The sequence below is a fragment of the Balaenoptera physalus genome, assembly GCF_965194825.1.
Source record: "Balaenoptera physalus genome assembly, chromosome: 9".
In the NCBI taxonomy this organism is placed as follows: Eukaryota; Metazoa; Chordata; class Mammalia; order Artiodactyla; family Balaenopteridae; genus Balaenoptera; species Balaenoptera physalus.
Window position 1 is genome coordinate 30,595,616 of NC_138888.1, and position 25,137 is coordinate 30,620,752.

General features: G+C 38.0%; 1 protein-coding gene across 4 annotated transcripts; it reads left to right on the forward strand.

Moving 5' to 3' along the window:
* Positions 1-789: 789 nt before the first annotated feature.
* Positions 790-24,538, forward strand: VNN1 (vanin 1). Of its 4 annotated transcripts, none has more exons than XM_082474759.1 (8): positions 790-1,096; positions 2,595-2,725; positions 12,951-13,143; positions 13,836-14,127; positions 14,559-14,920; positions 20,797-20,967; positions 21,965-22,090; positions 22,178-24,538. In XM_082474759.1, exons 1-8 carry the CDS (start codon positions 884-886, stop codon positions 22,184-22,186), a joined length of 1,497 nt encoding a protein of 498 aa, XP_082330885.1. In that variant the 5' UTR covers positions 790-883; the 3' UTR covers positions 22,187-24,538. The 4 variants fall into 4 exon arrangements, with proteins under 4 accessions (XP_082330885.1, XP_082330884.1, XP_082330887.1 ...); XM_082474760.1 differs by adding an exon at positions 2,064-2,109 and having other exon boundaries at positions 1,017-1,096; positions 2,648-2,725; positions 21,965-24,538; XM_082474758.1 differs by having other exon boundaries at positions 21,965-24,538.
* The last annotated feature ends 599 nt before the right edge of the window (positions 24,539-25,137 follow it).

Consider the following 25,137-nt stretch of genomic DNA (forward strand, 5'->3'; position numbering starts at 1 on the left):
AGATCATACACGTCTGCTGTTAGAAGCCACTGCTTTTGGGGGGCGATCTGTTACATAGGAATGGACAATGAGTAGCCCTTTTCTATTCCCCTTTGTTCTGACTCTTTGCCATTTTGTGCAAACCAAAGTGAACAAAGTATGAAGCTCAAATATTCGCATGATGATATTAATAATAATTTCAAAATTGAAAAGTTATTTATTTTTCAAATTATTTACATAGACTACTAGGTGCTGAAGTTCTCAAATGTATGAATTCCAAAAATCCATGTGTTTAAGTCCTAACCCCCTGTACCCCAGAAAGTGACCTTATTTGGAAATAATATCATTTCAGATGTAATTCGTTAAGATGACGTCTTACTGGAGTAGGGTGGGCACTAAATCCATTAACACGTGTCCTTGTAAAGAGAGGAAATTGGGACTCAGGTATGCACACAGGGAGAATACCGGGTGAAGACACACAGGGAGAAGACAGCAAAACACCGGGAAAGAGGCGTGAACAGATCTTTCCCTCACAGCCCTCAGGAGGAACCAATTCTGCTGACCCCCTTCCTCTGAAACTTCTAGCCTCCAGAAATGACAGAGAATACATTTCTGTTGTTTAAGCCGCCCAGTGTGTGGCACTTTGTTATGACAACCCCAGCAAAGGAAAACACACATGCATTTTCTTATTTGATCCTCAAAAACTCTTGCAAAAAGAAGGTCATTTGTTACATAAAATCTGATTACATCTACATCTATGATGTAAAACCACAAGGCTTTCTTAAACTTAGCTTTTGTAATTTATTTTTAAAGTACTAAGTTCTGGGAACCACGTGATTGCTTGTGTTTTCTCCCTGTAAATATCAGAGCTTGCTCTGCTTTTCAGCAATCGTTGGACTTCAGCATGACTATGTCTCAGTTGCTGGATCATGTGGCAATTTTGTTTTTCTGTGTCTTAAAAGCCAGCTCTCTGCATACGTTTACTGCAGCTGTTTATGAGCATGCAGTGATATTGCCTAATGCCACCCTGATACCGGTGTCCCATGAAGAGGCCTTGCTATTAATAAACCAAAATCTGGATCTTTTGGAGGGAGCAATCACATCAGCATCAAAGCAGGTACCGTTTCTCAAGTGTGCTGGCTTCTACGTAGAGAAAAGGGTGGGGTCTTAGGAGACAGAATCCCTGTCAGGGTCAATTACACTTTTGAATGACATATGTGTCAGGGTAGCCAAGACCTTCTTTTACAGAGTCCCCCCTGCTCCTAGTTATTAGAGCAAAGGCACTATTACATGCTTCCCTTGTAGTGAGAGCAACATTTTGAAAAGAACGGCTGGTTATTAAGTGGCGACAAAACTTTGAGGAACTTGCTGTAAATTCAACAATTTTGTTGCTCTTTTCTGCTACAGATGGAGGGTGAAGGACGGATGGGTGAGGGATCAGTTGCTATTCTTAGAGTGTTTGTGGCCTTGGTGTACTTCTGTGCTCTTAAGAGTTTGCAGGTTTTTAGGTTACTTCATAACACCAAGACGATTAAACGTAAATTGCATTGTGTATTATATACAGTGTGTATTATATACTTCATACTTCATTCTAATTACAAGACAAAAGTACATATGTTAATGCATAGTAAGTCCTTGAGTTGAATGAAGGGTTAAGTTTAAGTGTGTGGTTTGGACGAATATAGTTGAAATAAGCTATTCGTAGATCAGGTAAACAAGGGATATATAAAGTCTGATGAAAGTCATGGATATATACATATGACATATATCTATCAACATACATTCTTCTACATGCAAAGATTTAAAAAGGTTATTAAGGGGACTTCCCTGGTAGTGCAGTGGTTAAGACTCCGAGCTCCCAATGCAGGGGGCCTGGGTTTGATCCCTGGTCAGGGAACTAGATCCCACATGCATGCCGCAACTAAGAGTTCGCATGCCACAACTAAGGAGCCGGCAAGCTGCAACTAAGGAGCCTGCCTGCCGCAACTAAGACCCAGAGCAACCTAATTAATTAATTAATTAATTAGAAGGTTATTAAGAATTCTGAGGTTCTTTTTCACCTTAGTCCAACTATTTCCTTAAAGGCCACACAGCAGCTTCCAGGATGGTCTTCCTACTGAAGGCGCCCAGGTGAGCTCACGTTGTACCTCTAGGCCTGGCACCCTTCAGGTAACTGTGTCAGAGCTCCTTTCTGAGAAGCAGGAATCACATTTGCAGGGTATGAGGCAGGAAAGATTGGGCGGAGGAGAGAGTGATAAATCAATCCTGACACATTCAGGCAAAATAATTGGCCAAAGGTCAGGGAGAGGGTTTATCCAGGGAAGAGTTAGGTTTATAGTTAACAACCACAGTGAGTGGCAAGCCTGAGAATAGCCTGGAAAAATATTAACAGCTATGAAAGGATGAAAAAGTTACATAGAAATGATTACTGTGGGATTAGAAAATGAAAGTGGTTGGGCAAAGAAAATAAATTATAAAAATATAGAAAGCAAAAGAATAAGGTGGAAAAAAAACCCCGAATGTTTGTTCTTCAGCCACTCAGGTCCTCTTGCAGGCCCCGTTTTTGACTGTTTGCTTATTTGAGAAATATTTTGATTCAGCTCCATTTTTAACAGGGTGCACATATTATTGTGACTCCAGAAGATGGTATTTATGGCTTTAACTTCAGCAGGGAATCTATCTACCCATACTTGGAGGATATCCCAGACCCTCAAGTGAACTGGATCCCTTGTAATAATCCCAACAGGTAAAGAAACATATTGTGGAAAATTTAACCATGAACATGAACTTACTTTACCTGGGAAAACTTTGTAAAAGATCACTGTATAAGATTTACTATTGACTCTAAGTTTCAAGATAGTTTTATAATTTTTCATCTCCTACAGATATGTGTATTAGGAAAGTGAATATGAATTATGATATCACAAAAGTCAGTGCTGTAACGTAACATAGAAATGATCAAATTCAATGTGAATTTCCACTGGGGGAATGATCTGGAGAGGATAGCATAACTTAGGGCCACACGGTGGTTGGCTAGAGGAAGAACCATATCCAAACTCACCTCTTCTGACTCCTTGCCAGTGAACAGAAAATTGTTTCCCTATGTAGGTCTGTACTTTTAAAACTATGTGAGAAAATAGTGAAACAGAGTCACATGTCAGTTTAAGATTAAAATTTTTCCTTTCACATGAATAAGATAGCTGGATGAGGTTAATATATACGAAATTCTTAAAGCTTAAGGTGATAACCTAAGAGGTGATATAGCAGAACTGTGTAAGTGGTTTACATCAAGTCTAGAATAAGAAATATGAAGTCTGATAAAAGTAGCACTATTATTTTTAATATAAGCAAAACAATACAAACTGTGTACAAACGTTTTAGAGAATCACGTCAGTTAGCTCACTTCTTTCCAAGTGTATTATTGCTAAAATTGTAGGAGTTCTTCTTTTGGAACTGCTCTCAAAACCACACAAACAACTGTATCTGCTTATAGAGACACCTTGATTTTGACAAAGTTCAATATTATTTATCTTAATCATCTACCTTATATTTCATTACATCATAATTTTTTCTTATTTAACCATGTCTTATACCAGAGCTTCAGATTCTAAAGGGCAAGCACTGTTATGACTTCCATTTTGAATTGACTTCATTTGTTTCTGAATGACCTTTCCCTAGAGCCAAATTTCCTAAGGCCTTCTGAAAATCCCCACCAGCGTGTTCCATTTGTTCCATTTCAAGAAGTCTGGTAGGAGAGGGAGGAACCAACATGGCAGAGTAGAAGGACATGCTCTCACTCCCTCTTGTGAGAACACCAGAATCACAACTAGCTGCTGGACAATTATCGACAGGAAGACACTGGAACTCACCAAAAAAGATACCCCACATCCAAAGACAGGAGAAGCCACAATGAGATGGTAGGAGGGGCGCAATCACAGAAAAATCAAATCCCATAACTGCTGGGTGGGTGACTCACAGACTGGAGAACACTTATATCACAGAAGTCCACCCACTGGAGTGAAGGTTCTGAGCCCCACGTTAGGCTTCCCAACGTGGAGGTCCAGCAACGGGAGGAGGAATTCCTAGAGGATCAGTCTTTGAAGGCTAGTGGGATTTGATTGCAGGACTTTGACAGGACTGTGGGAAACAGAGACTCCATTCGTGGAGGGCACACACAAAGTAGTGTGAGCATCAGGACCCAGGGGAAGGAGCAGTGATCCCATAGGAGACTGAACCAGACCTACCTCCTAGTGTTGGAGGATTTCCTGCAGAGGCAGGGGGTGGCTGTGGCTCACTGTGAGGACAAGGACACTGGCAGCAGAAGTTCTCGGAAGTACTCCTTGGCGTGAGCCCTCCCAGAGTCCATCATTAGCCCCATGAAAGGGCCCAGGTAGGCTCCAGTGTTGGGTCGCCTCAGGCCAAACAACCAACAGGGAGGGAACCCAGCCCAACCCATCAACAGTCAAGAGGATTAAAGTTTTACTGAGCTCTGCCCCCCAAAGCAACAGTCAGCTCTACCCACCACCAGTCCCTCCCATCAGGAAACTTGCACGAGCCTCTTAGATAGCCTCACCCACCAGAGGGAAGACAGCAGAAGCAAGAACTACAATCCTGCAGCCTGTGGAACAAAAACCACATTCACAGAAAGATAGACAAAATGAAAAGGCAGAGGGCTATGTACCGGATGAAGGAACAAGATAAAACACCAGAAAAAAACTAAATGAAGTGGAGATACGCAACCTTCCAGAAAAAGAATTCAGAATAATGATAGTGAAGATGATCCAGGACCGAGGAAAAAGAATGGAGGCAAAGATCGAGAAGATGTAAGAAATGTTTAACAAAGACCTAGAAGAATTAAAGAACAAACAAACAGAGATGAACAATACATTAACTGAAATGAAAACTACACTAGAAGGAATCAATAGCAGAATAACTGAGGCAGAAGAATGGATAAGTGACCTGGAAGACAGGATGGTGGAATTCACTGCTGAGGAACAGAATAAAGAAAAAAGAATGGAAAGAAATGAAGACAGCCTAAGAGATCTCTGGGACAACATTAAATGCAACAACATTCGCATTATAGGGGTCCCAGAAGGAGAAGAGAGAGAGAAAGGACCAGAGAAAATATTTGAAGAGATTATAGTCGAAAACTTCCCTAACATGGGAAAGGAAATAGCCACCCAAGTCCAGGAAGCACAGTGAGTCCCATACAGTATAAACCCAAGGAGAAACATGCCGAGACACATAGTAATCAAACTGGCAAAAATTAAAGACAAAGAAATATTATTGAAAGCAGCAAGGGAAAAACAACAAATAATATACAAGGGAACTCCCATAAGGTTAACTGCTGATTTCTCAGGAGAAACTCTACAAGCCAGAAGGGAGCAGCATGATATACTTAAAGTGATGAAAGGGAAGAACCTACAACCAAGATTACTCTACCCAGCAAGGATCTCATTCAGATTCGATGGAGAAATCAAAAGTTTTACAGACAAGCAAACGCTAAGAGAATTCAGCACCACCAAACCAGCTCTACAACAAATGCTAAAGGAACTTCTCTAAGTGGGGAAAAGGACCTACAAAAACAAACCCAAAACAATTAAGAAAATGGTCATAGGAACATACATATCGATAATTACCTTAAACGTGAATGGATTAAATGCTCCAATCAAAAGACACAGGCTTGCTGAATGGATACAAAAACAAGACCCATATATATGCTGTCTACAAGAGACCCAGTTCAGACCTAGGGACACATACAGACTAAAAGTGAAGGGATGGAAAAAGATATTCCATGCAAATGGAAATCAAAAGAAAGCTGGAGTAACAATACTCATATCAGATAAAATAGACTTTAAAATCAAGAATGTTACAAGAGACAAGGAAGGACACTACATAATGATCAAGGGATCAATCCAAGAAGAAGATATAACAATTATAAATATATATACACCCAACATAGGAGCACCTCAATACATAAGGCAACTGCTAACAGCTATAAAAGAGGAAATCGACAGTAACACAATAATAGTGGGGGACTTTAACACTTCACTTACACCAATGGACAGATCATCCAAAATGAAAATAAATAAGGAAACAGAAGCTTTAAATGACACAATAGACCAGATAGATTTAATTGATATATATAGGACATTCCATCCAAAAACAGCAGATTACACGTTCTTCTCAAGTGCGCACGGAACATTCTCCAGGATAGATCACATCTTGGGTCACAAATCAAGCCTCAGTAAATTTAAGAAAATTGAAATCATACCAAGCATCTTTTCTGACCACAATGCTATGAGATTAGAAATGAATTACAGGGAAAAAAACGTAAAAAAGACAAACACATGGAGGCTAAACAATACATTACTAAATAACCAAAAGATCACTGAAGAAATCAAAGAGGAAATAAAAAAATACCTAGAGACAAATGACAATGAAAACACGACGACCCAAAACCTATGGGATGCAGCAAAAGCGGTTCTAAGAGGGAAGTTTATAGCTATACAAGCCTACCTAAAGAAACAAGAAAAATCTCAAGTAAACAATCTAACCTTACACCTAAAGAAACTAGAGAAAGAAGAGCAAACAAAACCCAAAGTTAGCAGAAGGAAAGAAATCATAAAGATCAGAGCAGAAATAAATGAGATAGAAACAAAGAAAACAATAGCAAAGATCAATAAAACTAAAAGTTGGTTCTTTTAGAAGATAAACAAAATTGATAAGCCATTAGCCAGACTCATCAAGAAAAAGAGGGAGAGGACTCAAATCAATAAAATCAGAAATGAAAAAGGAGAAGTTACAACAGACACTGCAGAAATACAAAACATCCTAAGAGACTACTATAAGCAACTTTATGCCAATAAAATGGACAACGTGGAAGAAATGGACAAATTCTTAGAAAGGTATAACCTTCCAAGACTGAATCAGGAAGAAACAGAAAATATGAACAGACCAATCACAAGTAATGAAATTGAAACTGTGATTAAAAATCTTCCAACAAACAAAAGTCCAGGACCAGATGGCTTCACAGGTGAATTCTATCAAACATTTAGAGAAGAGCTAACACCCATCCTTCTCAAACTCTTCCAAAAAATTGCAGAGGAAGGAACACTCCCAAACTCATTCTATGAGGCCACCATCACCCTGATACCAAAACCAGACAAAGACACTACAAAAAAAGAAAATTACAGACCAATATCACTGATGAATATAGATGCAAAAATCCTCAACAAAATACTAGCAAACAGAATCCAACAACACATTAAAAGGATCATACACCACGATCAAGTGGGATTTATCCCAGGGATGCAAGGATTCTTCAATATACGCAAATCAATCAATGTGATACACCATATTAACAAATTGAAGAATAAAAACCATATGATCATCTCAATAGATGCAGAAAAAGCTTTTGACAAAATTCAACACCCATTTATGATAAAAACTCTCCAGAAAGTGGGCATAGAGGGAACCTACCTCAACATAATAAAGGCCATATATGACAAACCCACAGCAAACATCATTCTCAATGGTGAAAAACTGAAAGCATTTCCTCTAAGATCAGGAACGAGACAAGGTTGCCCACTCTCACCACTATTATTCAACATAGTTCTGGAAGTCCTAGCCACGGCAATCAGAGAAGAAAAAGAAATAAAAGGAATACAAATTGGAAAAGAGGAAGTAAAACTGTCACTGTTTGCGGATGACATGATACTATACATAGAGAATCCTAAAACTGCCACCAGAAAACTGCTAGAGCTAATTAATGAATATGGTAAAGTTGCAGGATACAAAATTAATGCACAGAAATCTCTTGCATTCCTATACACTAATGATGAAAAATCTGAAAGAGAAATTATGGAAACACTCCCATTTACCATTGCAACAAAAAGAATAAAACACCTAGGAATAAACCTACCTAGGGAGACAAAAGACCTGTATGCAGAAAACTATAAGACACTGATGAAAGAAATTAAAGATGGTACCAACAGATGGAGAGATATACCATGTTCTTGGATTGGAAGAATCAATATTGTGAAAATGACTATACTACCAAAAACAATCTACAGATTCAATGCAATCCCTATCAAATTACCAATGACATTTTTTACAGAACTAGAACAAAAAATCTTAAAATTTGTATGGAGACACAAAAGACCCCGAATAGCCAAAGCAGTCTTGAGGGAAAGCAACGGAGCTGGAGGAATCAGACTCCCTGACTTCAGACTATACTACAAAGCTACAGTAATCAAGACAATATGGTACTGAAACAAAAACAGAAACATAGGGCTTCCCTGGTGGCACAGTGGTTGAGAATCTGCCTGCCAATGCAGGGGACACGGGTTCAAACCCTGGTCTGGGAAGATCCCACCTGCCGTGGAGTGGCTGGGCCAGTGAGCCACAATTACTGAGCCTGCGCGTCTGGAGCTTGTGCTCCGCAACAAGAGAGGCCAAGACAGTGAGAGGCCTGTGCACCGCAATGAAGAGTGGCCCCCGACTGCCGCAACTAGAGAAAGCCCTCCCACAGAAACGAAGACCCAACACAGCCTAAATAAATAAATAAATAAATAGTGTTCCCTTTTAAAAAAAAAAAAACAGAAACATAGATCAATGGAACAAGATAGAAAGCCCAGAGATAAACCCACACACCTATGGTCAACTAATCTATGACAAAGGAGGCAAGGATATACAATGGAGAAAAGACAGTCTCTTCAATAAGTGGTGCTGGGAAAACTGGACAGCTACATGTAAAAGAATGAAATTAGAACACTCCCTAACACCATACACAAAAATAAACTCAAAATGGATTCGAGACCTAAATGTAAGACCGGACACTGTAAAACTCTTAGAGGAAAACATAGGAAGAACACTCTTTGACATAAATCACAGCAAGATCTTTTTTGAGCCACCTCCTAGAGTAATGGAAATAAAAACAAAAATAAACAAATGGGACCTAATGAAACTTAGAATCTTTTGCACAGCAAAGGAAACCATAAACAAGACCAAAAGACAACCCTCAGAATGGGAGAAAATATTTGCAAACGAATCAACGGACAAAGGATTAATCTCCAAAATATATAAACAGCTCGTGCAGCTCAATATTAAAAAAACAAACAACCCAATCAAAAAATGGGCAGAAGACCTAAATAGACATTTCTCCAAAGAAGACATACAGATGGCCAAGAAGCACATGAAAAGCTGCTCAACATCACTAATTATTAGAGAAATGCAAATCAAAACTGCAATGAGATATCACCTCACACCAGTTAGAATGGGCATCATCAGAAAATCTACAAACAACAAATGCTGGAGAGGGTGTGGAGAAAAGGGAACCCTCTTGCACCGTTGGTAGGAATATAAATTGATACAGCCACCCTGGAGAACAGTATGGAGATCCCTTAAAAAAGTAAAAATAGAACTACCATAAGAACGAGCAATCCCACTACTGGGCATACACCCTGAGAAAACCATAATTCAAAAAGTGTCATGTACCGCAACGTTCATTGCAGCTCTATTTCCAATAGCCAGGACATGGAAGCAACCTAAGTGTCCATCGACCGATGAATGGATAAAGAAGATGTGGCACATATATACAATGGAATATTACTCAGCCATAAAAAGGAACGAAATTGGGTCATTTGTTGAGACATGTAAGGCACGTGTAAGTGTAAGTGTAAGACGTGTAAGTGCCCATTCTACCACTTCAGGTGATTTGAAAAGACATGGGATAAATATGCTTCAAGTGGTCCAGTGTATTGTATTTATATCTGCATTTCAGATATGACTTGAAGCACACAAGGGGGGAAAACTATCAAATGGTCATTTTTTATATAATTGCACTGAGATAATAATTTTTTAACATGCAGTTTCCTATCCTTGTTGGTCTTTTTCAATGATATGTTTTGTGGATGATTGCTATGGTTTTGCTTATATTGCCAGCAGATGACACCAAATTTTCTTATAGTAAGTTCTCAGACCTAATGTACAGCATGGTGACTATAGTTAACAATACTGTATTGTATATTTGAAAGTTGCTTTGGGAGTAGATTTTAAATGTTCTCACCATAACAACAATAAAATTGTAATTCTGTGAGGTGAAGGATAATCACATTGTGGTAAGCACTTCTCAATATATACATGTATCAAATCATCACATTTTACATCTTAAACTTATACAGTGTTATATACCACTTCTATCTCAATGCAACTGGGGAAAAAACACAATAACTCCCGACTTCCCCCTCCCCTCAGCCCTTGGCAACCATCATTCGACTTTCTTTCTCTATGATTAACCACTCTAGCTACTTCATATAAGTGGAATTGTACCTTATTTATCTTTTTGTGATTGGCTTATTTCAGTTAGCATAATGCTCTTAAGGTTCATCTACAATGTAGCATGTTCAGAACTTCCTTTCCTTTTAAGTATGAATAATACTCTATTTTATGTATACAGTACAACATTTTGCTTGTCCATTTATCCATCGATGGATATTTGGGTTTCTTCTACCTTTTAACTATTGTGAATAATGCTGCTATAAATGTGGGTGTACAAACATGTCTTTGAGACCCTGCTTTCAATTTTTTGGATATATACACAAACGTGTAATTGCTGGATCATATGGTAGTTCTATTTTTAATTTTTTGAGGAATTGCTAGACTGGTTTCCACAGTGGCTGCACCATTTACATTCTCATCAACAGTGCTCAAGTGTTCCAGTTTCTTCAAATCCTCACCAGCAGTTGTTCTTCTACTTTTTTTTAATAGCTGCTATCTTAATGGGTTTGAGGTATCTTGTCATGGTTTTGATTAGCATTTCCCTATAATCAATGAAGTTGAGCATATTTTCATGTGCTTATTGGCCATTTGTGTATCTTCTTTGGAGAAAATTTTGTTCAAGACTTTTGCCTATTTATTTATTTAATTTTTTTGGCTGCGTTGGGTCTTAGTTGTGGTAACCAGGGATTGATCTTGCATCCCCTGCATTGAAAGGCAGATTCTTTACCACTGGACCACCAGAGAATTCCCTTTGTTTTTTTTTTTTAATTAATTAATTAATTAATTAATTAATTTTATTTTTTTGGCTTTGTCTTTTGCCCATTTTTGAATCAGGTTTTTGTAGCTGTCGTTGATTTTTAAGAGTTCCCTTTGTATTCTGGACATTAATATTAACATACAATGTCCTTTGTTTCTCATAACCTTTTTTGATTTAAAGTCTATCTGGTCTAATATTAACATAGAATATCTTAATTTCTCCCTCACTTTTGAAGGACGGTTTTGCCAGAGACAGGGTTTTTATTTGACAGTATTTTTCTTTCAACACTTTAAATATATCAGCCCATTGTTTCCTGGCCTCCAAATTGTCTGATTAAAAACTGCTGATAATCTTATTGGAGATCCTTTGTATATTATAAATCATTTCTCTCTTGCTGCTTTCAAAATTATGATTTTGTCTTTGTCTTTTGAAAGTTTGATTATGTGTCTTAATATGGGTCTCTTTGAGTTCATCCTTTTTAGAGATCATTGCCTGTCTGAGTCTGTCTTTGAATCTCTTTTGTAAATTTTCTGTTTCAGTTACTGTAATTTTCAGCCCCAGAATTTGGTTGGGGGGGGTGGGGTTTCTACCTCTTTATTGATATTTCCATTTTGTTCATACATCATTACCTTGACTTTCTCCATGTCTTTCTTTAGTTCTTTGAACATCTTTAAGACAGTTGTCTTAAAGTCTTTGTCCAGTAGGTATGCCATATGGTCTTTCTCCAGGATAGTTTTTATTGGTTTATTTTTTTCCCATTGAATGGGTCATATTTTCTTGTTTGTTTGTATTCCTTATGATTTTTTATTGATAAGTGGGCATCTGAATCTTATAATGTGATAACTCTGGAAATCAAATTCTCCCCCTTCTCCAGGGTTTTATGTCTTTTGTTTGTTTGTTTTGATTGTTGTAGGCTGTCTCCATGCTGGGAGTAAGCTTAAAGTCTTCTCAGGTCTTTTCTTAGTCTATGACTTTCCCCGGGCATATGCAGTGATCTTCTAAATTCTGTATAGTTGTTGCTTTTCCATGTCCTAGTCCTTTAATGTCTGGCTCCAAAAAGGGGTAAAAAAGAAGGTACTGGTGCTTTAAATCCCCTAGAAGTCATTTCAGCCAGTGGGGGAAGTACTTGCAACAGTATATGTAATAATGGCCTGTCTCTGTGTGTACCTCCATGAACAGAGCAGTTATCAGTGATCAGAACCAGACCCCTGATATTTGGAAGACAGGGTCCTTAGGGCCCACCTTGCTCCTACAAACTTGGAGCAAGTTGCTCCAAGAACACCTGCATGGCTGCCTGCAGTGGGGTGGATTTTGGAGGCTGGGGCATGGATAGCCCCTGCTGAGCTAAGAGCTTAAATTGACTCAACCTGACTGCAATTTACCTTCCAAGCATTTCCCTCGAAGTTTCATGTCTTTGAATAGACTCCAGATTTCCAAAATAATTATGTCAGCTAGATTCTTGTAGGGCAAGTTTTATCTACGTAGAGAGGTGGATTCCTGGCGCTTCCTACTCTGCCATCTTTCCACAATCATCCTACTTCCAAAATGTTGTTCTTTCATTCAAAATATTTTTTAATACCTTTTTTCTTTCAAGCATGTGTTCGGTGAACAGGAGATGTGTGTCTTTGCCCCCAGATATCTATAAGATGTGACATACAAGATGAGCACATAAATGAATATATGATTATAGATGATGATAAATGCCATAAGAATATACATGGCCTGGAGTCTTATCCTAGAATAGTTTCCTAGAACCAAATTCCCACAAGCATGGACTTCCTCTGAAGTCTCTTCTTGTTTTAATCCTTCCCTTCTATCTATGCTATTTAGAATTTATTTTTGTGTATATCACATAAGTTCAGGCAATTATCATTCTGAATTTAATTAAACGCTAAGTTTGATTTTTTTTCCTCTTCCAATGAACACATACCAGATTTGGCCGCACCCCAGTGCAAGAAAGGCTCAGCTGTCTGGCCAAGGACAACTCCATCTACATCGTGGCAAATATTGGGGACAAGAAGCCATGCAATACCAGTGACCCTCACTGTCCCCCTGATGGTCGTTACCAATACAACACTGATGTGGTGTTTGATTCTGAGGGGAAACTGGTGGCCCGCTACCATAAGGTAGAATTCATCTGCAAATAATTCAACTACTGAATTGCTTACCAAAATAAAGTGGACAAGAAGGGAAAAAAATCACCATTGTTGATAATAACAAGCTTACTTTAAAAGCAGAGGAGAGACAAAGCATAGAAAGTAATGATTATTTGTGGTAAGGTCCTAGAAAAGGGAGGTTTCCTGTACATTTAGGAACACAGGAACGTGTCATTAGGAGTATGTGATAATCAGTAGAAGCTACCTGTTTTGAAATAAAATGTTGCCTTTTGGACTTTGTCCTTTTAATGACATGCCCTGGCAAAGGGTCAAGGCTAGAATGAAAAACTCCTTACCAGATAGACTTGGTTTTAAAGAGAAAGGAGGAAAGAAAGTTCTTTGTCCACAGAAAATTGTTATGTGTTCTTGGCAAATAGAAGTTATCTGTTTCACTCCTATGTCTCTAATAATTGAGAAGGTCTTAATAGATAAGGATTCCCTTCTACAGATCTATCAAATGTGGAAATTAAACCAAAGGCATAGTAATCCTATCAGCATAGTGATCTTTGATTTTCTAATGCTCTTTCCCTGCAGAGACAGTGGTGGTAGATGAGATTGGCACTGTTTAATAGATGTGAGCTTGCACTTTTTTAGATGCAGTGATATCTGGGCCAACTTCTTAAAAGAGATTTCCCCCGACCATCATCTTCTGTTTATTGCAGCAAAATCTTTTCTTGGGTGAAGATGAGTTCAATGCTCCCAAGGAACCTGAGGTCGTGACTTTCAACACCACCTTTGGAAAATTTGGCATTTTCACGTGCTTTGATATTCTCTTCCATGATCCTGCTGTGACTCTGGTGAAAGATTTCCACGTGGACACCATACTCTTCCCGACAGCTTGGATGAATGTTTTGCCACATTTGTCAGCTATTGAATTCCACTCAGCTTGGGCTATGGGTATGGGAGTCAACTTCCTTGCATCCAATCTACATTACCCCTCAAAGAAAATGACAGGTAACATGTCATCTTTAAGATTTTGATGTAATCAAAAAAGGAAAAAAAAATCATGTTCTTTCTAGGTAACATGTACTCCTTAATACAATGTTTTCCAACTCTTAATGGTTGCACATCTAGCTGGTGACACGCTGTAGAATCAATCTCAACCTAAATTGTTTCATAAATTGATTTATCCAACTTGAATGTATACTTTTTTTGTTTTTTTCAAAATTCACTACTTCTTACGTGAAACTCTCTCTTCTTGGCTTCTTGGTGACATACTCTAATGGATTTCATCTCACCTCTCTGTCCTTATCAACATATTTTACTGAAATTAATGAAATATATAACTTAGAGAAAGTAAAATGTTAATATGAGTTTAGAATAACAATAACAACTATGCAACCTCTTTTTGCTTTACTGTTTTAAATGTCATTTCCAATTTCCAGGAAGTGGCATCTACGCACCTGATTCTCCAAGAGCATTTCATTATGATATGAAGACAGAGGAGGGAAAACTCCTCCTCTCACAACTGGCCTCCCACCCACACCCCACAGCAGTAGTGAATTGGACTTCCTATGCCAGTGGTATAGAAGCCCCCTCAATGGGAAACCAGGAATTTAAGGGCACCATCTTTTTTGACGAGTTCACCTTCTTGGAACTCAAAGGAGTCGCAGGAAATTACACAGTTTGTCAGAAAGATCTCTGCTGTCATCTAAGTTACAGGATGTCTGAGAAGAGATCAGATGAAGTTTATGTACTAGGGGCATTTGATGGACTACATACTGTGGAAGGGAGCTATTATTTACAGGTAATGATTGTTTTGGTGGCAGGGGAATTACTGGATAAAACACAGGACACCCAGTTAAATTTGAATTTCAGATAAACAATGAATTACTTTTATTATAAGTATGTCCCACTTTGGGGGACATGTGTATACTGAAAATTGGTTGTTTATTTGAAATTCCAATTTATTGGGTATCCTGAATTTTTACTTGCTAAAACTTGCAATCTTAGATGTCAGCCCAATTTTAAACTGGTTGGGAAAAGGCAGAACATTTACTTGCAGTCCCAGTGTTTAAAATGATATATTAATCAAATTACAGATAATTTTAATGAATAATTAACCTCTAATATTTCCTGCCTGAACTTATTAAGGCATTTCCCATTTACGGTCACTAATGCCTATCTTGTTTTATAAGAAGCTTCAGACTGAGTATGTCCCGGAGACATATAGAGCTGACCTCTGTGATGTACGGTAGAATAGCTGCAAAGATTCAGACGTCTCACAGCCCTCAACATAAAGGGGGAGCTATTATAGCCAGTTGAGATGGAACCCTCAAGAACAAGCTGCTTCCATGTTTCTCTCATTCTGCTCTTCTTTTCCTTGATGTGGCCCCCATCCTATCTCACCCAGATTATTGCAGCATCCTCCTAAGAGGGCTTTCCATTGATAGTTTCAGTTCCATCCAGTGCATTCTGTACACTGTAATTACAAAAATCATGCAACACCATTTCTGATTATTTCCCACACTTGCTTAAAATTCCTCACTGTTTTCTAATTGGCAAATCAAATTCCTTAACATAAAGGACTCAGGAAGTCTTAACATGTGCTTTTTGCTACTCTCTGTCCTCATCTCTCATTTCTACCCCCATGTACACTGGGCTTCTATCATATTGAGACATTTCCCATCTACAGTGTGTCAGCATCTGTAGAACCTCTGGATGTTTGAACAGGTTTTTTTTTGTTTTTTGTTTTAATCTTTGATGGTCCCCAACTACTCAACACTCATAGTGCTTTGCAGGTGTTATCTTCACCAAGGTGTCTTCTCTGACACTCCCACTCCCCAGCTGGGCTAGGTAACTCCTTTATATACTCCCAAATATCCTATGTTTAACTTTTTCAAAGACATATCATGTCAAATTATGTACATACTTGTTTGAGACTGAAAGGCTTTTGAGTGCTGGAACCTATGCCCACTGTGTAGCATTTTGTTTGCTGTATGATAAGCACCTCTACCAAAGCTTGTTCATTTTGGCAAACATTTATCGAGTGCCAAATACATATCAGGCATATATTTGGTGCTAATGTGATGAAGATGAATAAGTATGGACCCTCCTCTTGAGGAATTTAATAGGGGAGAAAGACAGATGAACAAAATTTCAGTACAGGTTGGCATGTGATAGAACAAAGGCATATTTTGCTGTAGAAATACTAAGGAGCTGCACTTAGCCTAATTTGGGGATCCAGGGAAGTTTCTGAAGACATGCTGCTTGAACTTATGCTATTTTATCCAGGTGAAAAAAAGTGGGAGGGAATTCTAGGTGGAGTTAAGAGCCTGAGCAAGGGGGTGGATATGTCAAAAAGCAGGGTATGCAGGGACAAGCAAGCAGCTGACTGTCACTAAAATGTAGCATAAGAAGCAAGGATGGGTGGAAGATGAGCGTAGAGGCAGGATCACATCCTGCAGGATCTTACCTCTCATTCCTAAGCTGTGGACTTCATTCCATCAGTGATGGGTTTCTGTTGGAAGGTGTTCAGCAGGGGAATGATGTGATCACATCTGTTTTTGAGTAGATTGTTTTGGTTGCACTACGGATCATGGAACATAGGACAAAATGACTAGTTAGATTATTAAAATAGTCCTATTAGGACCTGAACCAAGATTATGTTTGTAGGAATAAAAGCAGGGTATGGAGTCAAGAAATATTTAGAAAACTAAACTTAGTAGCTAATTTTTTTATTTTATTTTATTTTTTTGGCTGTGTTGGGTCTTCGTTTCTGTGCGAGGGCTTTCTCTAGCTGTGGCAAGCGGGGACCACTCTTCATCGCGGTGCGCGGGCCTTTCACTGCCGCGGCCTCTCTTGTTGCGGGGCACAGGCTCCAGACGCGCAGGCTCAGTAGTTGTGGCTCACGGGCCTAGTTGCTCCGCGGCATGTGGGATCTTCCCAGACCAGGGCTCGAACCCGTGTCCCCTGCCTTGGCAGGCAGATTCTCAACCACTGGGCCACCAGGGAAGCCCCATTAGTAGCTAATTTGACATGGAACAGGAAAGCAGAATGAAGGGTCTAGAATGTACCAGGTTTCTGGCAAGAGTGGCTGGATGAAATGTGATGCTTTGACAGATCAGGATTCAAGAGGAGGAGCAAATTGGATGGGAGTGGGGAAGACGTTCAATTCAGCTTTGGATGTGCTGGTTTTTAATTACTTTGGGGACATTCAGTTGGAGCCATCCAGTAGGCTGTTGAATATATGGGTCTGATACTTTAGGGAGATACGAGATTTAGAAATATTGTTTTGAGAACCAGCAGGAAAAAGGTGGTGGTAAACCCACAAGAGTGAATTGCAAAAGCAGACTAAAACAGTGAAGAACAGTGAGCTAAAAGTGGAAGCTTTTGAAACTCCTGTGTTTGGGCAGGAAATAAACAGAAGAATAGGAACATGCAAATATGTTTGAGAAATAAAGGAGAACTTAAAGAGAACTCTCATGGAAGGAAAGGAAGCAGAGACTCTCAGAAGGAGGAAATTGTGAAGTGTATTTGTGCAATACGTTTACCATTATTGAATGAATGAGTATAATTTTGGTGAAATCTCCTGGGCTCATAATGATAGAGTGAAAGACAGATTACAGTGGGTTGAAAAGTCAAAGGGAAGTGAGATATTGAAAGAGCGAGTGAATATTTCTTCTGCAAAAATCTTGTCTGATACAGGAAGAAAGGAAACAAGGTAGAAGCTAGACAGAGAGGCCCATGCTTTTTTTGTTTTTTGTTCTCCCAATAGATGAGAGAAGCATGATTATCTTTATAGGCCTAAGGGAAAGAGCAACAAGAAAGGAAAGGATGAAAATATCAGCGGAATCAATATTCCTTACCAGTGCTCTGAGGTGCTAGAAGAAAGGGGAAAAAAATGGTATAAAAAACACAGGTAGAAAATGTCCAATGATTGGAAATTAGTTTAAAAAATTATGTTGTAGAAGAATATTTATTGCCATATAAATATTATCATATATTATGCAGCATACTGACATATATTGCATTATATACGTGGTGTATATATATGGTATTATATTGCCATATTTTTAAAATTAAAAAATTGTGATTTTTTTTATTATTTTGTGATCTATTTTTAAGTTTAAAAAGCTGGTTGTAAGACAAGATAGCAATCTCTCAGCTCTTCCTCTCTCTTTTCCATCCTTCCCTCTCAGTCTTGTCTGCTTCTCTGCCTGCCCCAAAGTCTTGGCTCCACTTGAGGGGATCGGCGGTAGGTCTCTTCTTGGTGTTGGGAGGTTGGTTAGTGCTGTCAAGTGAAACGAAGTCCTCTGTTATTATTGCTGGCCAGTGATCCCCTAGCTAAGCCACTGGTGCCAGACAGGTTTTCGAATTTAAAATTCTAAATTTAGAAGCTTTCTTCATGGATCTGGTGACTTCGTAGGGTTACCGAAACTGACTAAAAGTTCTGAGCATGTGGGTGATACTTGCCAGTTTTAAGCTTCACCGAGGGACGGTCTAGCTGGGCTTTTGATTAGGGGAATCCCTGAGGCAAGTGTCTTTAGAGACTTTCCTTTGGGATGATTAGGTTTTCCAGGTTTCAAAATTCTTCTATTTCCCTTCCTGAATCATTTAACAAATAAAAACACAGGATGCCCAGGTAAATTCAAAGTTCAGATAAATAGCAAATTAAAAAAAAAATAAGTATGTCCATGCAATAGTTGGGACATATTTATACTAAAAACTGGTTTTAGTTTTTTTAGTTTATCTGAACTTCAGATTTAACGGGGACGCCTGTCCTGTAATTTATCTGGCAACCCTATCCCTGAAGGGTAAATGCCTTTTTGACAGCATTTAGAGAGTCAAGTGAGGGAAATGACCTTGCAGGGTGGAGGGAGATGGTTTTACCATTCAGTTTGATTCATTCAAGGAATCCCCTTCAAATATGTCTTTCAAAACCTCCATCTAAGCGTCGTCTGCTTTACCCTCTCTGGAAATAAATATTCCATATTTTACTGGAACAGGGAAAGGGTAGTTGCCCATCCATGGGTGGGGACTCAGTATTTGAGGCATTCTTAACAACTTCCCACAAATTTTCCTTTCTTCAAGCACCCCAATTTACTCCCAGCTCCTGAGGTACCTAGTGCTTCCAGGGATGGAAACTTTTGAGTATTCTGCAGGGTAGATAGGTTGATTCTTAGCTTTCCCCACAGCTAGTTCAGAACTTGGTTTTCTTAGGTCTGTTAAATCAGTTACCATTTTTTACATTGAAATTTAGTTGATTTATAATATAGTGTTAGTTTCAGGTGTACGATGTAGTGATTCAGTATTTTTGCAGATTATATTCCATTATAGGTTGTTACAAGATAATAGGTATAATTCCCTGTGCTCTACAGTATACCTTTGTTGCTTATCTATTTTATGTATAGTAATGTGTATCTGTTAATCCCATACCCTTAATTTGTCCCTCGCACCTTCCTTCTTCCCTTTGGTAACCACAAGTTTGTTTTCTATATCTATGAGTCTGTTTCTTTTTTTTTTTATACACATTCATTTGTATCATTTTTTAGATTCCACATTCTCTGTCTGACTTATTTCACTAAATATAGTATTTTCTAGGTCCATCCACATTGCTGCAAATGGTAGTATTTCATTCTTTTTTATGGCTTAGTAATATTCCATTGTATATATGTACCTCATCTTCTTAATCCAATAGTCTGTTGACGGACACTTGGGTTGCTTCCTCAGTTACCATTTTTGCATCAACACCCCAACTTCTAAACTTGTGCCATAATCTATCCTCCTGTTCTCCTAACCTTGTGGGTTTAGATCTTCCAAAAATAATAATAATAATAATAATAAAGTTGTTTTTAGTAGGATTGCAAGGGAACAAAATTGAAGCATGTGTTCATTCTACCTTTATCTGAAAGTTATTTGTATCCCATCTTGACACACTTGCCCTAAAACGCTTGCTCTCCAACTTCAAAAGTGGAAGCAGGGAGACCAGTTAGGGGCTATTGGTTTAGTCAGGCAAGAAATAAAGGTGGCTTGGAGTAAAGCTTTGAAGACGCAGTACAGATGGAGTTAAATGAAGATGGATCTTCCTTTTGGGGACTTTGCATCTGCAAGGTGAGGTGATTCATACACTTAAATTTACATGCAAATAGCTATGTAGTGTAGTGTAGTATAGTATAACTACGTAGGATAACGAGAGCTGTTATCATTATCCTGCTCAGGTATAAAATATGTGACTTTTCCAGATCACAAGAGTTGTCTCTAGATCAACTCTAGGACTCAATACAAATTTAAAGTTCCTTCATTGTTAGAAATAGGCACTAAGGTAGAAATTAAACTAGTGTCTAAACTTTTTAAAAATAATCAAACACTTTTGATTATTAAAAGCATGGCTAACTTGAAAACAATTAGGGTATAATTGTTCATGACTGTAGACCAAGGATCTGATTATTTCTTTACGTGGTTTAATCTGTTTACAGTGAACTGCAGAAAGCACTAGGGTCTGAAGTCCTTTATTTTTATCACTAGTTGCAATAGTATTCAACAACAAACCAGATTAATCTAATGAGGAAGTAATACTATAAAAAACATTATAAACAAAGGGGCATAGGCACTTTTTTCTAGGTCAAGAGAATGTTCCAACTGGCTTTCCTAAGACTTATTGTTTTGTTTTTACGTTCCTAGATTTGTACTCTGTTGAAGTGTAAAACAACGGACTTACACACTTGTGGTGATTCAGTTGAAACTGCTTCCACCAGGTTTGAAATGTTCTCCCTCAGTGGCACTTTTGAAACCCAGTATGTCTTCCCTGAGGTGCTGCTGAGTGAAATTCAGCTTGCACCTGGAGAATTTCAGGTACGATTTTTTGCTTAATATTGCCAACTCATTTTATGTAAGAGGAAGCATCTTTTGAGTAGAAGAGCTGCCCAAGTACTTACAGATATCATGAAAATCTTCATTTGGAAAGGGTAAAATTGTCCTTAGGGCTCACCAAGGACACTGAGGACATGGGATCTCTTGTCTAAAATTCCCTTAGAGAAAAATGAGCGTGTCCTTGAGAATAAAGAAATATATCTTATTGTGGGGACTTCAGGGAGTGGGCTGGGGTGTTTAAGGTCTGTCAGGTAGAAAGAAGACTCAAGAAGAGTTTCAGGACCAGTCCCACCAGAGGAAGCCTCTTTGTATCACTGGGGAGGGATGGCCTAGGGCACCGTGTGACCATCAGAGAAAAGGGAAGAAGGAAAAGCTGAGAGAGAATTAGACAGTCGCTGAATTGGCAAGAAAGCAAAACCTTTTTTTTTTGTTAATATGGAAGAAATAATTTATTACTGCGCAAGTGCTCTGTCCAGCCACATTCTCCTACTGACTTTTCCTGCAGGTTCCACTCTCACTCCCCTTTCCTCGTCCAAACAGTTGCTATGGGGAGTTGGGGACAATGGGCAGGTAGGAAGGCTGTGGTGAGTGAGTGTCAGGGATGATAGAGGCTCAGCCCAAAACCCCCTTAGTCAAGCCCGCCTGACCCTTTGGAGGAGTCTTTTTCTTGTCGGAGAGAACAAGATTTCTCTCTTATTTATTCTCATATCCATTGTTTTATGTTTATTAACTCATCAGATGCTCACTCAGAGTAAATTATAAGATATAGATTATGGGCATTTCAATAATAAATGAATCAGTGCCAATTCCATAGCTCCAATTTTTCTTATACTCTGTACCATTTCACATATTTCAGATGGAATAGAATCTGGCCATTATTTTTACTGTTCTTCATCCAGTTGTACTGAATTTTAAGAGTATGTTGTGGGGTTGTATAACTGAAAGTTATTCTCAGTCAACTTCCCTGTGTTTTAAATAGGTGTCAAGTGACGGACGCTTGTGCAGCCAGAAGCCACTATCTGGACCTATCTTGACAGTAACTCTGTTTGGAAGGTTATATGAGAAGGATAGTTCACCAAATGCTTTCTCAGACCCCATGGCACAGGTACTGAGAGTAATGCTCATAGTTGTAATACCTATTGTGTACTCATTAGGTTGGTAGAATATTTACATTTTCTCTCTTTTACTTCAGATCATTTAAGTGGATGTGAAAAGAAGAATGGGTCTGGGATGTTGATAATAGTGGCCATGGTCTATCATATCAGTGAATTACTAATACACTTTTCCTTCTGTTTAGACAAATACACACACGCACACACACACACACACACACACACACACACACACACACACACATGACAATATAAACCAGATAAATAGTGAAAGAATTTTGAAAGGTAAAATCTGTAAAATGAGAACAACAATTATACCCACCTGTTAGGTTTCTTTGGTGAGAATTAAATAAGTTACTGCAGTTAAAGTGCTTAGACAAATTCCCAGCTCATGGAAAGCACTCTATATATGTTAGCTATTTCAATGATATAGGACTATCACAGAAAAACCAACAGTGATGTATTTATTGCTAAAATTATATCACCTCTGATTGTACAAAGTGCATATATTTTCCAACAGTTCAGCCACTCTGCATATTTCAGTTAGAAAATCAATGAACTCAACATCAGCCAGTTGGATGTGGCTTGATATCTAGCACTAAGGTATCCCAGAAGGCAGCTGGGCTTACATCTAGGAATCTGCTCAAGAGCCTTAATGTTTTTTATGTGCTTTTCAGTGGTGATTTCCTGCCTATTTAGTGCTTTGCCTATCTTGTCAACCTGTAAGCAAGCTAATAGGGTGGCTCAAAAATAGACATTTATCAAACGTGGCCTGTTATTCTGTTTTTGTATGAGCTAAGAAAGGTTTTTATGTTTATAAAGGTTTGAAAAAGAAAATAAAAAGAAGACATTTTGTGACACATGAAAATTATTTGAAATTCAAAATTTAGTCTCCATACCTAAAGTTTTATTGAACACAGTCATGTTTATTTGTTTAGTATTTTTGATGGTTGTTTTCATGCTACAATTGTGGAATGGAGTAGATGTGATAGAGACCACATGGCTAAAAAGGGTGAAAGTATTTACTACATTTACAGAAAAACATTGCTGTCTCCTGCTCTAAAGTATTAAATAACAATGGATTATAGTATTGAAAACCTTTAATACAAATCAATAGGCAAATAGTCCTTAAGTGTCTTTCTTGTAATTCTTCCACCCAAGGAGAAATAAAATATTCCAATTTGCTTTCTGTTATATTAACACCACAAAAGGATTACCTTTAATAATTTTTGACCAAATATGCCTATTAGACTAATACCCCAAACAAGTGAATATAATTTTTATAAACATGATTAATATCTAATCATTATAAGATACCACATCATAGTCTTTTGTTGCATTGGTATGTTCTAAAATTTTTGAAAAAAATTGTTAGTTTTTATTTTCAAATTTTTCCTGGAGATCAACTAAGAACTACTTATATTAATATACTATCTGATATTTTTCTCTGTGACAACTTTGCTTGTTTGTCTTAGAATGATTTTTCTTAAAATTTAACATTGCAGCAGTGAATTCACTTTAAAAAATGTTATTTACTACATCCATACCCAGCTCTGATTACTTTTTCACTCTGGATTTCTTTAATGCATATATGTTTTTAATGATAGTTTTGATGTGCTTTTTAACTGTAATTTTTCTTTCTTCTGCATAAAATATTTGTGATGCTCATTTGATACAAACAACCCAATTCTAAGAAAGACCAATGCTCAAATACACTTTAAAAAAATAAGCTATCTATTTATACCTTGACAAATGTAAATGGTCCAGAGAGAAACTTTTGACCCTTCCTCATTTAATGATATAATTTACGTTATCAACTTCATGATGATGTAACACACACACACACACACACACACACACACACACACACACACTCTCTCTCACTGTGGCAACCCATTCCAAGATGCCCTCAATGATCCTCACCTCCAGTCTCCATGGAGAGATTCTCCATGATTAACTCTTCTGCTCTTATTTCTTATACAATTTCTGAGCCTTATCACCTACAATAAGTCTGAATTCATTACCACTTTTATTATAACACGTATCTTTTACTCTGTTCTGCTTAAGACTCCCAACGATTTTATTTATGTAATATGTTAGTTATTTTCCTAAACAATACATTTCAGTTCTCTTATGAGCTGACTTATGTGTCCCTGAAATTCATACACTGAAGTCCTAACTCCATACCTGAGAATGTGACTGTATTTGGAGATAGGGTTTTAAAGAAGTAAAATGAGGTCATTAGGTTGGACCCTAATCCAATATGACTGGTGTTCTTATAAGAAAAGCAGATTAGGACACAGACATGCACAGAGGGGAGACCATGTGAAGACACAGAAGAAGATGGCTATCTACAAGGCAAGGAGAGAGGCCCTCAGAAGAAATCAATCATGCTGACACTTCTAGCCTCCAGAATGAGAAAATAAATTTCTGTTGTTTAAGCCTGTCTGTGGTACTTTATTATGGCAGCCCTAGCAAACTTATACATATTCCAACACCCTCCCTCCACCTTGATTTTCCACCATTAATTGAACCTTGAACAAAATGTTTACCTAGTAAGAATATCCAGCTAGCCTGGCTCCCCAAGACTCCACTAGATATTCTTAGAGAAGCATTGCTGATGAAATGATAGTGAAGCCACCATATTATTGGAGATCTATTGGAGTTAGGAAACCAGAAAGTCATATTGATGAAACTATGCAGTCAATCTGGCATTAAATGTTCTCTTTTAGTAACAGCAGAATCTCCTGACATTATACAACTTAGTGAAACAAAGAACATCTTTGAAGTCAAATCATCTCTCAACTGATAGAATATCCACATAGCCCTGATACAAACCTCACAATGTACAAAACATGACCTTCTACGAGGGAAAGCAGGGCACTGGCAGCAGTGATTCATGCCAGCAATACACCCTTTTGAAACAGACATTTTTGTGGCAGATGCTTTTCCTAAAAAAATACTATATAATCCAATAAATATATAAGTAAAATTCATCTTGTGCTTTTGGATGACATTAACTGACTTAAAAAAAAAAACC

Excerpts from the sequence above, each read along its gene's own strand:
- VNN1 (XM_082474758.1), top strand. The coding sequence starts at position 884 with ATGACTATGTCTCAGTTGCTGGATCATGTGGCAATTTTGTTTTTCTGT. Across the intron at positions 1,097-2,594 it reads TCACATCAGCATCAAAGCAG|GGTGCACATATTATTGTGAC; the intron begins GTACCGTTTCTC and ends CATTTTTAACAG. Across the intron at positions 14,128-14,558 it reads CCCCTCAAAGAAAATGACAG|GAAGTGGCATCTACGCACCT; the intron begins GTAACATGTCAT and ends TCCAATTTCCAG.